We start from the raw sequence: 13,346 nt of genomic DNA on the forward strand, positions 1-13,346 counted from the left end.
CGTATTTCTTCAAGTACCATTCGATAGCTTGATCCTTTGGCTACATGCTACACCAAACATGTATATGTATATGTATGAATATGTGTAACATACGCGACTCGGCAACACATGTGTGTAAAGCGGACCATGGGGTGTACAGTGCCCGACTCCATACAATTTGTATGGAAAACCGATTTCTACTCACTTTCTCTCTTCTTTTGCTGTTTCTCATCACATCTCATTGTATATATATGTAAATTTGCATTTGTCATCCCATTCAATTTAATTTTTTGTTCAACGAAATTTTCAAAATCATCAAATTTTTTTCTAAATTCATAATTTCAGATATTCTTCTACGTAAATAAACCAAAAATAAAAAAAAAATTAAAAAATCGCGAAGTTATTCAGTTGTGCGTTTGAATTTTGCAGCAAAAATGCTATTTCCCATATAAAATACACGTCGGGCACTGTACACCCCATGGTCCGGACCTAAGGATTTTTCACATGTTCCGGTCCTAGGGTTAATAAATAAATAAAAATCAAAACAAACGGCCTGGTTCACAAAATTTAATAATTTAAACCAATTTTTTCGAGGTTGATTTGTTAAGCTGTCTGCAAAAGAGAGAGGAAGAAACGTGAAACACTTTAGTGAAATTGTAAAAGCACAGTAAAAAACGAGAAAAAACTACTACAGAAAAAACCCATGAACTCTTTTTCTAGCCACTGAATTGAATCATGAAAATTGACAATTGAGAATTGACAGAATGCTCTCTTACAACCGAAACATTCAAATCAAATTCACACCACAAACCGGCGCTCATTTTTCGCTGAAGAGCATCTAAACTACGGGAAAGAAATATTGAATCTGTGGCATCAAAAAGTAAGCAGTAAAAAGTGTCGAAATATTAGAAGGGGTTAGAAATTAAATTGTCGTTTCTCAAAGGGTTGTAACAGTGATATGATCGGCACATGAGCACCATCTCTACTGATTGCCATTATTGCAATGTAAATGAATAGAATGTCTACTCCTTCTCTTCTTTTTCTCAACATCAATTGCATACGACTTATGGTAGCTCTCCGTAGTCATTAGAGGTGGCGCTACTTACGCGCATCAACTGACTTTTGCATTAGCTCTTACGTACTGTGCGTGCCTTTTGTCATTTCTAAATTTGCCGTGCGGTGGCGGAAAGTGTCAGCCACACACACTCGGATTCACTTTGGTGAATGCAGGTGTGTGAGTGAGCAGCACACTTGTCACCGTCTCACAGCCACTTGATTGTTTCTCTTATGTCAACTCATTCTTCTCTCATGGACCGCTCAACCGAACACACGTATTCACGAAAATACCACTATCCGTAAAATTCAAACCCTTGTGCCCCATTTCATTTACATTTTTTCATTCGAATACGATTGTGTCGCTGAGCATAAAAATGGGAATACAGATCTGTTACAGTAACAACCGAACATAAAATATTGTTCCCTAAAAACGTTACATGAATTTCCATCCAACGCGAGTGTAACATGAGCTAATACTGTTTCTAATGCAACTCATGTTACACTCGCGTTAGATGGAAATTCATGTAACGTTTTTGAGGCACAATATTTTATGTTCGGTTGTTGCTGTAACAGATCTGTATTCCCATTTTTATGCTCAGCGACACGATTTATTAGTTAAGTAATTTTGTTATCTAGTTTTACCTTTTGGAAGAACAAAACATTGTTGTAAATTCATTTCGCATAAAGACACTAACCTATGATTTACCCACATTGGTCAATCAAAAGCCAGCTGTGAATTCACTCGAAAGGTAAATGAATTTGTACTGGTTGGATTGTGATTTGGATATAAAATGTGTTGCATTGTTTACTGATTTGACATTCATGTCTCCATGTGTTTTCTTCGGAATCGATTTGTCTTTGTATGTTCATTTCAGACATAGTACTGAATAATTTTTTCTAATTACAGAAATCGATCAAAAATGGACAACCAAGTCATTGTAAAACCAAGCTTGTACGATCTGCCAGATGAAGTGTTGCTGCCACTGATGATCACCTTAAACGACACCACTCTTTTGAATATGACGCGTGTTTGCAAGCGTTTTAAAGCCATCGCCAAAGAAGCATTTATGAAAAAGTACAATGGTGCTACTGGCAAAGATTACTATGCATTGAAGATTTACTCAGCAAATAATATCATAATTATTTTATCAAAACGGGCCATTTGCTGTCGTTATCGGAACAGAATCTAGTTGATTGTTCGCAATCGTATGAAAACCTTGGTTGTAATGGCGGTTTGGCAGTTGATGCTTTCAAATACATTACTGATCATGGTATTGATGCTGAGACAAGTTATCCCTACAGCGGCACCGAACTTTCTGTTTACAATTTAAATGCAAAAAAATCAAATGTTACCGTTAAGGGATTTGTACGTATACCCAGTGGCAATGAAGAAGAAATGCAGAAAGCTCTTGCCTTCCATGGCCCTGTTGCGGCTTCGATTGATGCTTCACATGATTCATTTGATCATATATCGCATGACATCTATCACGAACCTGCATGCAGTAGCACAAACCTAGATCACCTAGTGTTGGTTGTCGGTTATGGAACTGATCATTATAATAGAGATTATTACATTGTGAAAAATAGCTGGGTAAGTAAAACTCTCAAAATATCAGCTCTTGTGGTATTTGTACTAAATATATCTTCATTCTTTTTTTCGCAGGGCACGACCTGGGGTGAAATGGACTATTTTCGAATATCTCGAAATCAGATGAATCATTGCGGAATTGCTACAAGAGCTGTAATTCCTATTATCTGATTGTGTTATTGAAGAAATCTGGTTTTCCATTGAATATGAGACATTTTTACACAAAACAATGTATTATTTTAACATAAAAACATGGCATTTTTGAAGTGAGATAACAAATCCAAAGATATTTTTCCCTGGAATCAAGAAAAAAAGACAAGCAAAAAGAAATGAAGCATTGGACACAACCAACCGATCAAGACTTGTTTCATGTCATATCCTTCTAATTTCTCTGAACTGTTTTAATTTTCATAAGACGTGTCTCTTTTTGTACTCTTTTGTTTTTTAATCCAGAACAAAATTCAATGTTTGAACTTTATTTTACATTTGCTATCAGTAAATTTTGAGAAATAAAATTATTCTTAAGAGAATCTCTTTCAATTTGTTCATGTATAAGTTTTTGTTAAAGTACTTAACTCTATTCGTTTGCATTTCAAATTGAAGCACCCAGCAACAGTGTAAGATTATCGCAAATTGACACCAGTATATGGTTTAGAATGCAAATTAAGAGAAATATAGTGAAGAAAAGTTGTGAAACATACAATTTAAATAAATAAACCTAAACTATGGTTGTATTTTGTTCTATACATATTATCGAATCTAATACTAACACCGGTGTTTCAATCGGTGTCTTATGAGTGTTTCAATTGAACAAATTGTTTTTGTTTCGTTATCACTTTTGCTTTGCCAATTTTGAATGCATATTTTCACGCTAAAAGATGATAAATTCGTGTCTTTTGATTTCTTTGCAACGTGTACCCAACTATATAAAAGAGCTAGCCATCAGTACAAGTACTTCTCAGTGTGCAAAAGAATTACAAACAATGCAAACGAATCAGTTTTCTGTCTTCCATCAAAATTATTGAAAAGTTTCTCTCAATTTTTCAAAGTGTGACATCTGAGTACTTGTAGTGGCTTCATTTTTTCGCGTTTCCAAAGCAGAAAAGAATGCTGAGTGCTTGTTTTGTGTTATTTTTGTCAATTATCATGTCAACTGATGCCTTCCTGATGTCTGACATGATTGACTGGAATTCTTTTAAGGTGACGTTATATTTGGTACATTTTACCCTGAAAACGAGAATTTTTCTTTAAACAAAAATCAAGCTTCAATTTTCATCTACAGAAAGAGCATTTCAAACACTATGATACACTTGATGATGAGATACAACACTTTCGAATTTTTGTTGATAACAAATACAAAATCCATGAACACAATATGCACCATGACAATGGAGTTGCTTCTTTCAAAATGGGCCTAAATAAGTACAGCGATTGGACACATGAAGATTTTCTTAAAACAATGAATGGATACAGATCCAACAAAGAGTAAGTTGAATTTTATACACATCTTTTAGAAGATGAAAAATGTCTTGATTGTTTTGCTGTTTCTGTTTCTTTCGTTGAACAAAAGTTTGAACGATGATGAAATTTTGGCATCAACTTTCACTGAATCAGCCAATATCGATCTACCAGAATCTGTGGACTGGCGCGACAAAGGAGATGTTACCAGAGTAAGAGATCAAGGAAGTTGTGGTTCTTGTTATTCTTTTGCTGTAGTCGGTGCCATCGAAATCCATTATTCCATCAAAACTGGTCACTTATTGTCGTTATCTGAACAGAATGTCATCGATTGTTCAAAATCATATGGAAATAATGGTTGCAATGGCGGAGATCTAGATTCGGCAATGAATTATATCCGTGATCATGGTATATATACAAGAAAATCGTATCCCTACCGTGGTTACGATCATCATTGCATGTTGCGTGCGAAAAAATCGAGAGTCAATGTTAAAGGATTTATGCGTATTCCAAGTGGTAATGAAATAGAGCTACAAAAAGCTCTTGCTTTCCATGGTCCCGTTGCAGTGTCGATTGATTCTTCACATGATACTTTTCGTCATTATATGGATGGCATCTATCATGACCACAGATGTAGCAGTGCAACAGAAAACCTAGATCACTCTGTATTACTCGTTGGGTATGGAAACAATCCAGCTGATAACCGTTGGATTACGTCTTTTATAGCATATGCTTACCTTTTAATTCTTGTTTTTTGTCATAATTAAACCTAGGTATGGGACTGATGAATACGACAGAGACTATTACATTGCTAAAAATAGCTATGGAGATAGCTGGGGAGATCAAGGCTATTTCCGGATTTCCCGTAATCACAACAATCATTGTGGCATTGCCACAGATGCTTTATTTCCTATCGTTTAATTTTCTTGTTGGAAAATATGGTTGTCCAACTTAATAAATGATTGACAAAATGAAAATAATTTAAATTCAACTCTTCACACTTTAATTGAAACATATTTTTATTCAAATAAAATTTGATCGAATTGCGATTCAAGCAATATTTGGATTTTTTCATTTGATTGGAATTATTTTTCGTCCAAAAGGTCATGAAAGCAAATGATGGAATCGTAGCAAATTATCTAGAATAATTTTGTTTCCAAACGATTCAAATTAGGTTAACCATTTTTCGTTCATTTCATTACAATCACTTCGGCTGAATTATTTCCATGAATTCAACGTGCTTTTCTGTTGTTGTTGAAAAATAAACAAACCGTTGATCATTTGTTTACGATCGATCACACAGCCATCTGTTGACAGTATTTTAAAAGCTTCTGTTTGAACTCTTTTGTTTATTAGCATTTGGAAGTTCTGTATTGAATAAAAAAAGAAGAATTTTTTTTGATTTATATGAGTGTTTATTCTCTCTTCAAAATAACGAAGAATGGCAATATTTGGCCCTTTTGAAACAAATTATCAGATAAGTCTATACAAATGTTCCAGAAGGATGATGTATGAAATGTCATTGTGATCATATGGTTCACATACACACACAAGTAAATAAACAAACAAAGAAGACGGATAAAACTTCAATGTCAGTGTCAAACGTGACATCTCGTCTGATTCATCGCATCTTGAAATACCATAAAGTTTTGTTTGTTTGTTTATTTCTCCATCTAGGCTAGATCACCATATATAAATAGTGTGAAATTTGTAGAAATGTTTTCGGATGATCAACAGACTATTTCTTTTGCTGATGGTAGCAAATACTATCTCAAACCAGTCTTGGGTAAGTTTTACATTGGATTCTAAAAGTGAAAATGATTGAATGCTGTTTATTGAGTGGAAATTGAAATTTTATGTCCTTGAACATCTTAATAAAGAATATTCAATTTTCAGGGGCCTCTCCCATTGATTTATTCATGAAAAGCTGTGATGTTTTCAAGGGAAAGTCGGTCGACGAAAAAGATGTTGTTATAACAATTTGGAAAATTGATCTTCGATCGTTACATGACAAATGTCTAATAAGCTGTGACATCAGAGGGTGTAAACTTAATCATGATGCTGAAGAAATTATGGAAGAATTCCAAAGACGTGTCAAATTCCTCATAGAAAAGGTTCAACATGTCAATTTGATACCGTACACAAATGTGGACTGCAACATTTCGGATGGATATTTTAATGTGAATTTAGTTCAGGAATGTGTTGAAGGTGTAAGCATAAAAAAGTTATTCGAACAAGGCGTGGTGCCGAGTCTTCCACAAATGGCCGAAAGCGTTTTAAAAGCAATTTCACATTTGCATAGCATGGATCCCAAACTCAAACATAGTCGTATTGATGAGTGTTCCGTATTTTTGGATAAATCGGGAGTTTATCGAGCTGCCGATTTCCATTTAATACCATATTTGATGTATTTAAAAGGTGCGGGATTACATCCAGCAGCAGCAGATGATTTGAATGCCCTTGGATTTCTAATGGAATATGGGAATATAAAGACTCAGCGCTTGATGAAAGATTTCATCTATAAATGTTGCTCAGAAAAAAAGCAATCGTGTTGGGATTTATTGTCACATGAATATTTAACAAACGTACATTCTGTTAAATTTAATCCAATCTATGACGGACCCTTTCTAAAGCATTTCGACATTGAAGGCTCATTGGGCAGTGGATCATTCGGAAATGTTATCAAAGCAAAACACTCGAACGGTCAAGATTCATATGCGTTGAAATTGGTGGAAATTCCAAAGGGAAGTGAAATAAAATGCGGAAAAGTGAAACGAGAAGTCGAACTCATTTCACAGCTCAATCATGAAAATGTTATAAAATATGTACGGAGCTGGGAGCAAGAAGTCGATTTAGCTGAATTGGGAATTATTGATGAGGAATCTGAATACTCTTACACACCTGAGTAAGTATTTAAGTGGAATTGGAAATTTACAATAAATAAACATATTTCATAGGCTAACAAACGAATCGGACTCATCGATTATTTCGAATTTACCGCTCAAGAATATGATGATCATTCAAATGGAACTCTGTGACATGACTCTCCGGTAATTCAAATACATGTAAATTGTACGATGACACATCCTTATTTCTGCTCAAAACATTCAATAATTTGACCAGGGATGCAATGAAAACTTGCCATACTGCAAGGAAACGAATACCTCAACAGTGGTTTATTGACATTGCTCAAGGTTTAGCTTATCTCCATTATAACGAAATCATTCATCGCGATCTAAACCCAAAGAATATTCTATTAGACTCTTCCGGACGCGTGAAAATCGCCGATTTTGGTTTAGCCACCACAATTGAGTTGGTATTCAAACAGAAGCAAAAAATAACCACGATCACCAGTAGCAGCAATGATAATAGCTCACATACCGGACATGTGGGCACATCATATTATGTAGCACCTGAGTTGAAGGCAAAAACTGCTTCAAAATCAAACTATGGGACAAAATCGGACATCTACTCGCTCGGAATGATCTATTTTGAGTTGAAACATCCACCTTTCGGCACAGATTCAGAACGACATCATGTTTTGACTGACGCTGGAAGTAATGAATTTCCAGATTTCATGCGAAATCCAGAAAACATTTCCATAGCACGTGTATGTATAATATTAACTTATGAAAACTTGTAAAAAAGACAAATTGATCTCTAATATGTTTCATGCAGATTATCAGAGAAATGCTAGACCCTGATCCACAGAAGCGGCCGACTGCAAGCAAAGCTCAATGGGATTTGAATATGCTATACTATCTTACTCACCTAGAGGATTTATTATAATAAGTTGACGATTGCCATGCATCTTTTTTCGAAGATTTTTTTAACGAAAAAAAAAATGAAGGAAAAATCGTGATTTTGAAAGAAATTCAGAATTTAAAATAAATGAACAGTATCAGTTTCGTGTATGAAATAATGTGTTTGAAACACTTGTTCGTATTTGATTTTCATTTAGATTTTTAATGGCGAAGTAACGTCTTTTAAACGGAAAAGAAATAGGTAAGTTGTTAATCGAAAATCTTGAATCGAATTGGAGTAGAAAGTCAACGGTATATAAACGAGACTATCTATAGATGTCGAAAAAAACAACAACAACAATTTATTCTGAATATACCGCATGCAGAAATTGTGCTGAGAACGGATCAGTCGCTGCGAACGAATCGTACTGAGAAGAGCATTTTATTGGAAGAAATCCAAAAATAAATTGCAAATTCGTTTTCATTCTGACGGAATTGCGTATTAAGTCGCAAAAACATTTTGATCTCATAGCATTTTTCACATTGTGAAATCGAGTTGGAAAAAATTTTGAAGAAAATATTTTTGGAATTTTTGCTGCTTTTAAAAATATTGCTGAAAAAATTGCCTTCGTTTCGGAATTCTTCAGAATTCGATTTCATAATAATCAGAATTAGTCATGTCACATAATCAATGGTTTAGAGAACAAAGAGGTGCAGTTGCAAACGTAAATGCACAGAGCTCACCACGTCCTGACCCTAGCAGAGAAGAATATGGAAGGTAAAAAAACGTGTTTTTTTATTCAAAATTACGGATTTTGAATTTGAAAATTTAGAGTAGGATTTGAGTGGTGAATGTCGATTAGCAATATTGAGTATTTTCAATATTTAGACCGGTAGCAGGAAGTTTAACAGAAGCCCGTGGACAAAAAGCCAACATCCATATAATCAGAGAAATGCTACAATTGTGTGAAATCATTGATACTGGAGGGTATGTGCATTGTGAAGAAACACCGGAGCTAAAAGTGATGTTCTTCGGTGAATTATTCGACGTAAGATTGATTGATTAAAATGTTGATGTTATAAATTCAAGGCTATTTTTACATCAAACAGATTTACGCGTCAATAAATAACAAGCTGGTTGGTTTACTTTTGAGAGCAAGAAAGCAGGGATTCATTGACTTTGAAGGCGAAATGCTATTCCAAAGAAGAGATGACGAGGTGCCGATTTTCATGCTGAAAACTACCGATGAAATCAAAGCAATTTTAAATGAGAAAATCGAAGGGATACAACAAAATGCAAGCGAAAATCCGCAACCAACTGATATGTTGTTGAAATGAATTTAAAGAAAGAAAATTTATTTGAATCTTGTCTAATAATTAGATAAATCTGAGGTCAGTGCACTTTAGACAAAAAAAAATAAACTAAAAAATTCATTTTCATCTAACATTAAATTTATCACTCAATCACTAAAGAAACCATATATTCTTTTTTGAGTTGAGAAAAACTCAACTGTGGTGTTGTTTACTTAGTTCTCGTTGATTTGGAAGGTCATTTTACCGTTCATACAATCATTTGTTCAATGTTTACTGTAAATAAAACTGAACGATATAAATAAACGATTTTGTTATAAATAAATGTTTCTTGTGGTTTTGGCGTGAATGCAATGAATTGTGCGTATTTTTGCATTCATAATAAGTTTCAGTCACTCTCTTAGTGGCGAATTTTCAAAATCTAAAAATAAACAACTTGGATGAATCATTTTACGGAAACGTGTGCGATGTATATGCATAGTGGCTATTTTACAGAAAAAATGCAATCAAATCATATTTTTTGCCACTTATATAACTATTGTTTGGTAAATTTGGAGCACATTTTGTCACGTTTTAAGAGCTCGTTAGAATCTATTAGGAGTGTTCACCTATCAATATAAATGAACTAGCCTTCTCTACAATTTCTTATTTCTCTTTGATTAGTTCAAGTGTTGATGTTGATACAAATATACGGTTGCTGCTTTCCAACGACAATTATTCATCTTTTTTTTATGAAAATATAGTGTGAAATTTGAGTGCTCGTTTTTACTTGGAAATTCGGAATTTTCTAAGCAAAAAAAATATGATGAGTAAATGTGTTGCTGTGTTCGTTTTAATATCGGTTTTTGTTGTGGCCTCTCCAACGTCTGAGGAACGTCTATGGAACGAGTTTAAGGTGAATTTAAATCGTATTAACCCTTTGACGACCTTTGGGACACATATGTCCCATTTTGTTTTTCGCTTATAATTTCCACATTTGTTAACCGATTTTGATGAATATAGGCTTTTTGGAAAGAGAATGAATGTAGGTACCAAAGAATATTATATAGTATTGACATTTTTCACCAGCTCGCTCCACATATGCCTCCAAAGTTGAAAAATCTTAACTTTTTTTTCACACTTTTCAAAATCTTATATTTTTTAAACGGTTAGAGCTAGAACTTCGGAATATTAGGTGAAAAAATGCGGGCAATTTTCCTATTTCCAAAACTACTCAACATGTTCGAAAATATTACTCAGGCCATACGATATGGCTCTGCCAGTAACACTCTATTTTTGGTCTCATTTTTGAGTTTTACATGTAACCTTATGGAGTGACTGAAAAAATGGGGTCGACCGACCAAATTTTTTTTTTCTTCTAATTAAAATTTTCTTAAGGTTTTTGGGGTCGCTGATCACGAATCTGCAATCAGAATTGCAAAATTCCCACCCGTTCAATCTTGGTCGTCAAAGGATTAACGAATATCTTTTTTGACAATGTTTCGATGAGTGAAAATAAAGAACACGAAGTGCAACCGTTGCTTTCGATTTTAGACGAATGAAAAAGAAGTTCACATCAAGACTTTATTTTCATCCGTAGAAAGAGCATCGAGGGGCAGATCACTCAAAAGTAATTGCAATAAAAAGAAGTAATTGCATTGGTAATTGCAAGAAAAATGTAGTAATTGTTAATCAACTACTAGACTACTACTACTTAGTTTTCGCAACTACTTTTTTCGTAGCAATTACCTATGCAATTACTTTTTTCTCGTGCAATCACTGCTAAATTTCGCAATTACTATTTTGAGTGATTTGCCCCTCGAAGAGCATTCAAAGCACTATGATACACCTGCTGAGGAGATGCATCATTTTCAAGTTTTTGTTGATCACAAACATAAGATCGATGAACACAATCTGCATTATGGAAATGGAATTGTTCCATTCTAAATGGGACTGAACAAATACAGCGATTTGACGCACGAAGAATTAGTTGAAAGGATGAGTAGACACAAGCCCAACATACAGTGAGAAATATTTATCTTCTTTTTTCATTGAGCAAATTGATATTTTCTCCCATTTTTCTTTCATTAAGTGAGATCGATACAGATGATAAGTCCTCAATTTGTGTTGCATTCGACGATTTTCAACTACCAACTTCTGTTGACTGGAGAGAAAAATGTGCTGTTACTGTAGTATAAGATCAAGGATTTTGTGGTTCTAGCTGGGCATTTTCAGCCATTGGTTCTAAATCTGAAGTGCAGTTTTTGTCATAGTAAAGGCCTTTTGTATAATGCTGCATTCAGCCAGAAGATTGCTTACCGGACTGTTGACCAAGTTTGTGGATCTGATGGCCTTTTTAAAAATTAGAAAATTCTCTGAGATATATTAATAATGTGTAATAATATTTATTTGTTTATTCATTTATGAACGATACAAGTGTATATACTTAATAATTAAGTATTCTGTGATTTTCATTTTTTGGTCAAATGCTTAATAATAGGGATTGTCATCGAATCACAGTTTTGTTCATTGTAATTATCACTTGTGAAATACTGATTTTTTTCGTTAGGCACATACATAATATAGATAGAGATAGTTAAAAAATGATAAATCAACCGTTATAATTTTTTTGTTTTTTTTTCTTTTCAGTGTATGGAAAAGTGTAACTGGCGTTGTGATCATTCACAATGTACCCGACTCTGCCACGAGCAATGTGACCGTGAACTGTGCGAACAACCAAATTGCGAAAAATGTGAAAAATGTCAACGTCCCTCGGTAGCATTTTGTGGTGAATCGCCAATTTGTACAAATTGCGACAAAAATGAAATGTATGAGATACTCTTCGGAGAAGAACAAATGAAAGGCGCTCGTTTCATCAGATTGGTAGATTGTGGCCACATAATTGAATCTAAAGCATTGTTTAGTTGGGTAGCGCAGGATAAGTTAGATGAAAAAAGCATTCAATTCAAGACCTGTCCAAGATGCAAAATGACCATATGCCGCACAAAACCGCTGAACACTCTGATTCAAACCAGCCTGGAAGATATTGAAGCTATCAAGAATAAAACATATGGCGATCCAAAGGTGAATAGATCAATCCAACTGGATTTGAACACAAAAGCTGAGAAGACTTGTGATAGTGCTCTATTCAAAAGTTGTCCTCAATCCATCAAACAAATCGCCAAGGATTTATTCAACGAAACGAAATTGTCAAACAACGAAGCACCAAAATCAAGTCAGACGTTGAATGCACTCAACAATAAACTTGTCTTGATAAAGACTGTCGCTGAAATCTATACGGCATTCAAGGGCAGATCACAAGCCCATCGTCTGAATGTCAATAAAATAATCGACCCGTTTTCCGATCGTCTGATAGCAGTAATATCATTCATCGAAACATTCAAAAATACAGCCCAACAACGTGCCGACATCTCAGCCGAAATATCGTTCGTTGCAGTGTTTCCATTGTGATAAATCCGATGTGCAATTGGAATCGGTCGATGATGGTTCCGCTTCAATGTTGTTGCCTGCACAACGTTCGCATTTGAGCCTGTTTTGAAAGGAAAAAGAAAATAATTCTTCGACAAAATCAAGTGATTGGATGCGACAACAACTTACATTGCATGGGTGTACGCACGTCTGACTTGCGCTGTATGTATTCCTGTGTATTCGAGTGTCTCGTGTCATACACAAACGCCATCTCAATTCCTTCGGGCTGAAACATATATCGATGGCTTTCGAAAAAAGTTGATGTTTCTAAATAAAATGGCGTGAAATGTCAATGATTGGTTCTACATAAATTAATTACAATTTTTTGTGTGTGTATGTTTTTTCTATTCACAATTTTTAAGTTCAATTTTTATTTTTATTAAACAATACAAGGAGATAATCTATGGGCATTCTAACACACTTTGACCTCAGGTAACCTTTGCTGTGCTGATATCCAGTACTAAAAAATGAGTGAAAATACATTTTTTGTTTAATTTGAAAATCGATCAGTTTTATTTAAATGCACACTTAATTTCGGGGTACAATGGATTTAATTGATTTAATAATGGTACATGTGTATAGTCAACTACGGTCCTCGTTTTCGGTTTGAGTATCCTTATGTCTACGTGTTCTTATATTCGGATGAATACCTGCGCTGGCGAGAAGCAAAAGTGAAGAAAAAAAGGTTCATCGTTAAACAATAGAAAAAGGAACAATAGAAAAAGGAACAATAGAAAAAGGAA

The 13,346-nt window shown here is 34.4% G+C and overlaps 4 protein-coding genes across 6 annotated transcripts; all 4 read left to right on the top strand.

Moving 5' to 3' along the window:
- The first annotated feature begins 1,955 nt into the window (after positions 1 to 1,955).
- On the top strand, positions 1,956 to 2,950 carry LOC129572835 (cathepsin L-like). Its single transcript, XM_055452937.1, has 3 exons — positions 1,956 to 2,110; positions 2,182 to 2,626; positions 2,699 to 2,950. Exons 1-3 carry the CDS (start codon positions 1,956 to 1,958, stop codon positions 2,792 to 2,794), a joined length of 696 nt encoding a protein of 231 aa, XP_055308912.1. The 3' UTR covers positions 2,795 to 2,950.
- A 1,104-nt stretch (positions 2,951 to 4,054) lies between these two features.
- LOC129572836 (procathepsin L-like) lies at positions 4,055 to 5,002 on the top strand. Its single transcript, XM_055452939.1, has 2 exons — positions 4,055 to 4,760; positions 4,855 to 5,002. The coding sequence occupies exons 1-2, from the start codon at positions 4,141 to 4,143 to the stop codon at positions 5,000 to 5,002; spliced, it is 768 nt and encodes a 255-aa protein (XP_055308914.1). The 5' UTR covers positions 4,055 to 4,140.
- Positions 5,003 to 5,653: 651 nt separating this feature from the next.
- Positions 5,654 to 8,000, top strand: LOC129572833 (eIF-2-alpha kinase GCN2-like). Of its 3 annotated transcripts, none has more exons than XM_055452934.1 (6): positions 5,654 to 5,672; positions 5,759 to 5,867; positions 5,978 to 6,986; positions 7,039 to 7,131; positions 7,205 to 7,691; positions 7,760 to 8,000. In XM_055452934.1, the coding sequence occupies exons 2-6, from the start codon at positions 5,798 to 5,800 to the stop codon at positions 7,868 to 7,870; spliced, it is 1,770 nt and encodes a 589-aa protein (XP_055308909.1). In that variant the 5' UTR covers positions 5,654 to 5,672; positions 5,759 to 5,797; the 3' UTR covers positions 7,871 to 8,000. The 3 variants fall into 3 exon arrangements, 2 of the variants coding, with proteins under 2 accessions (XP_055308909.1, XP_055308910.1); XR_008688512.1 differs by lacking the exon at positions 5,654 to 5,672 and having other exon boundaries at positions 5,698 to 5,867; positions 7,205 to 7,505; positions 7,603 to 7,691; positions 7,760 to 7,896; XM_055452935.1 differs by lacking the exon at positions 5,654 to 5,672 and having other exon boundaries at positions 5,679 to 5,867.
- Positions 8,001 to 8,243: 243 nt separating this feature from the next.
- Positions 8,244 to 9,488, top strand: LOC129572834 (actin-binding Rho-activating protein-like). The gene is made up of 3 exons (XM_055452936.1): positions 8,244 to 8,602; positions 8,714 to 8,873; positions 8,935 to 9,488. Exons 1-3 carry the CDS (start codon positions 8,502 to 8,504, stop codon positions 9,160 to 9,162), a joined length of 489 nt encoding a protein of 162 aa, XP_055308911.1. The 5' UTR covers positions 8,244 to 8,501; the 3' UTR covers positions 9,163 to 9,488.
- The last annotated feature ends 3,858 nt before the right edge of the window (positions 9,489 to 13,346 follow it).

This window comes from Sitodiplosis mosellana, unplaced genomic scaffold, assembly GCF_009176505.1.
Source record: "Sitodiplosis mosellana isolate CC-2019 unplaced genomic scaffold, AAFC_SMos_1.0 Smas_scaffold_5582, whole genome shotgun sequence".
NCBI lineage: Eukaryota > Metazoa > Arthropoda > Insecta > Diptera > Cecidomyiidae > Sitodiplosis > Sitodiplosis mosellana.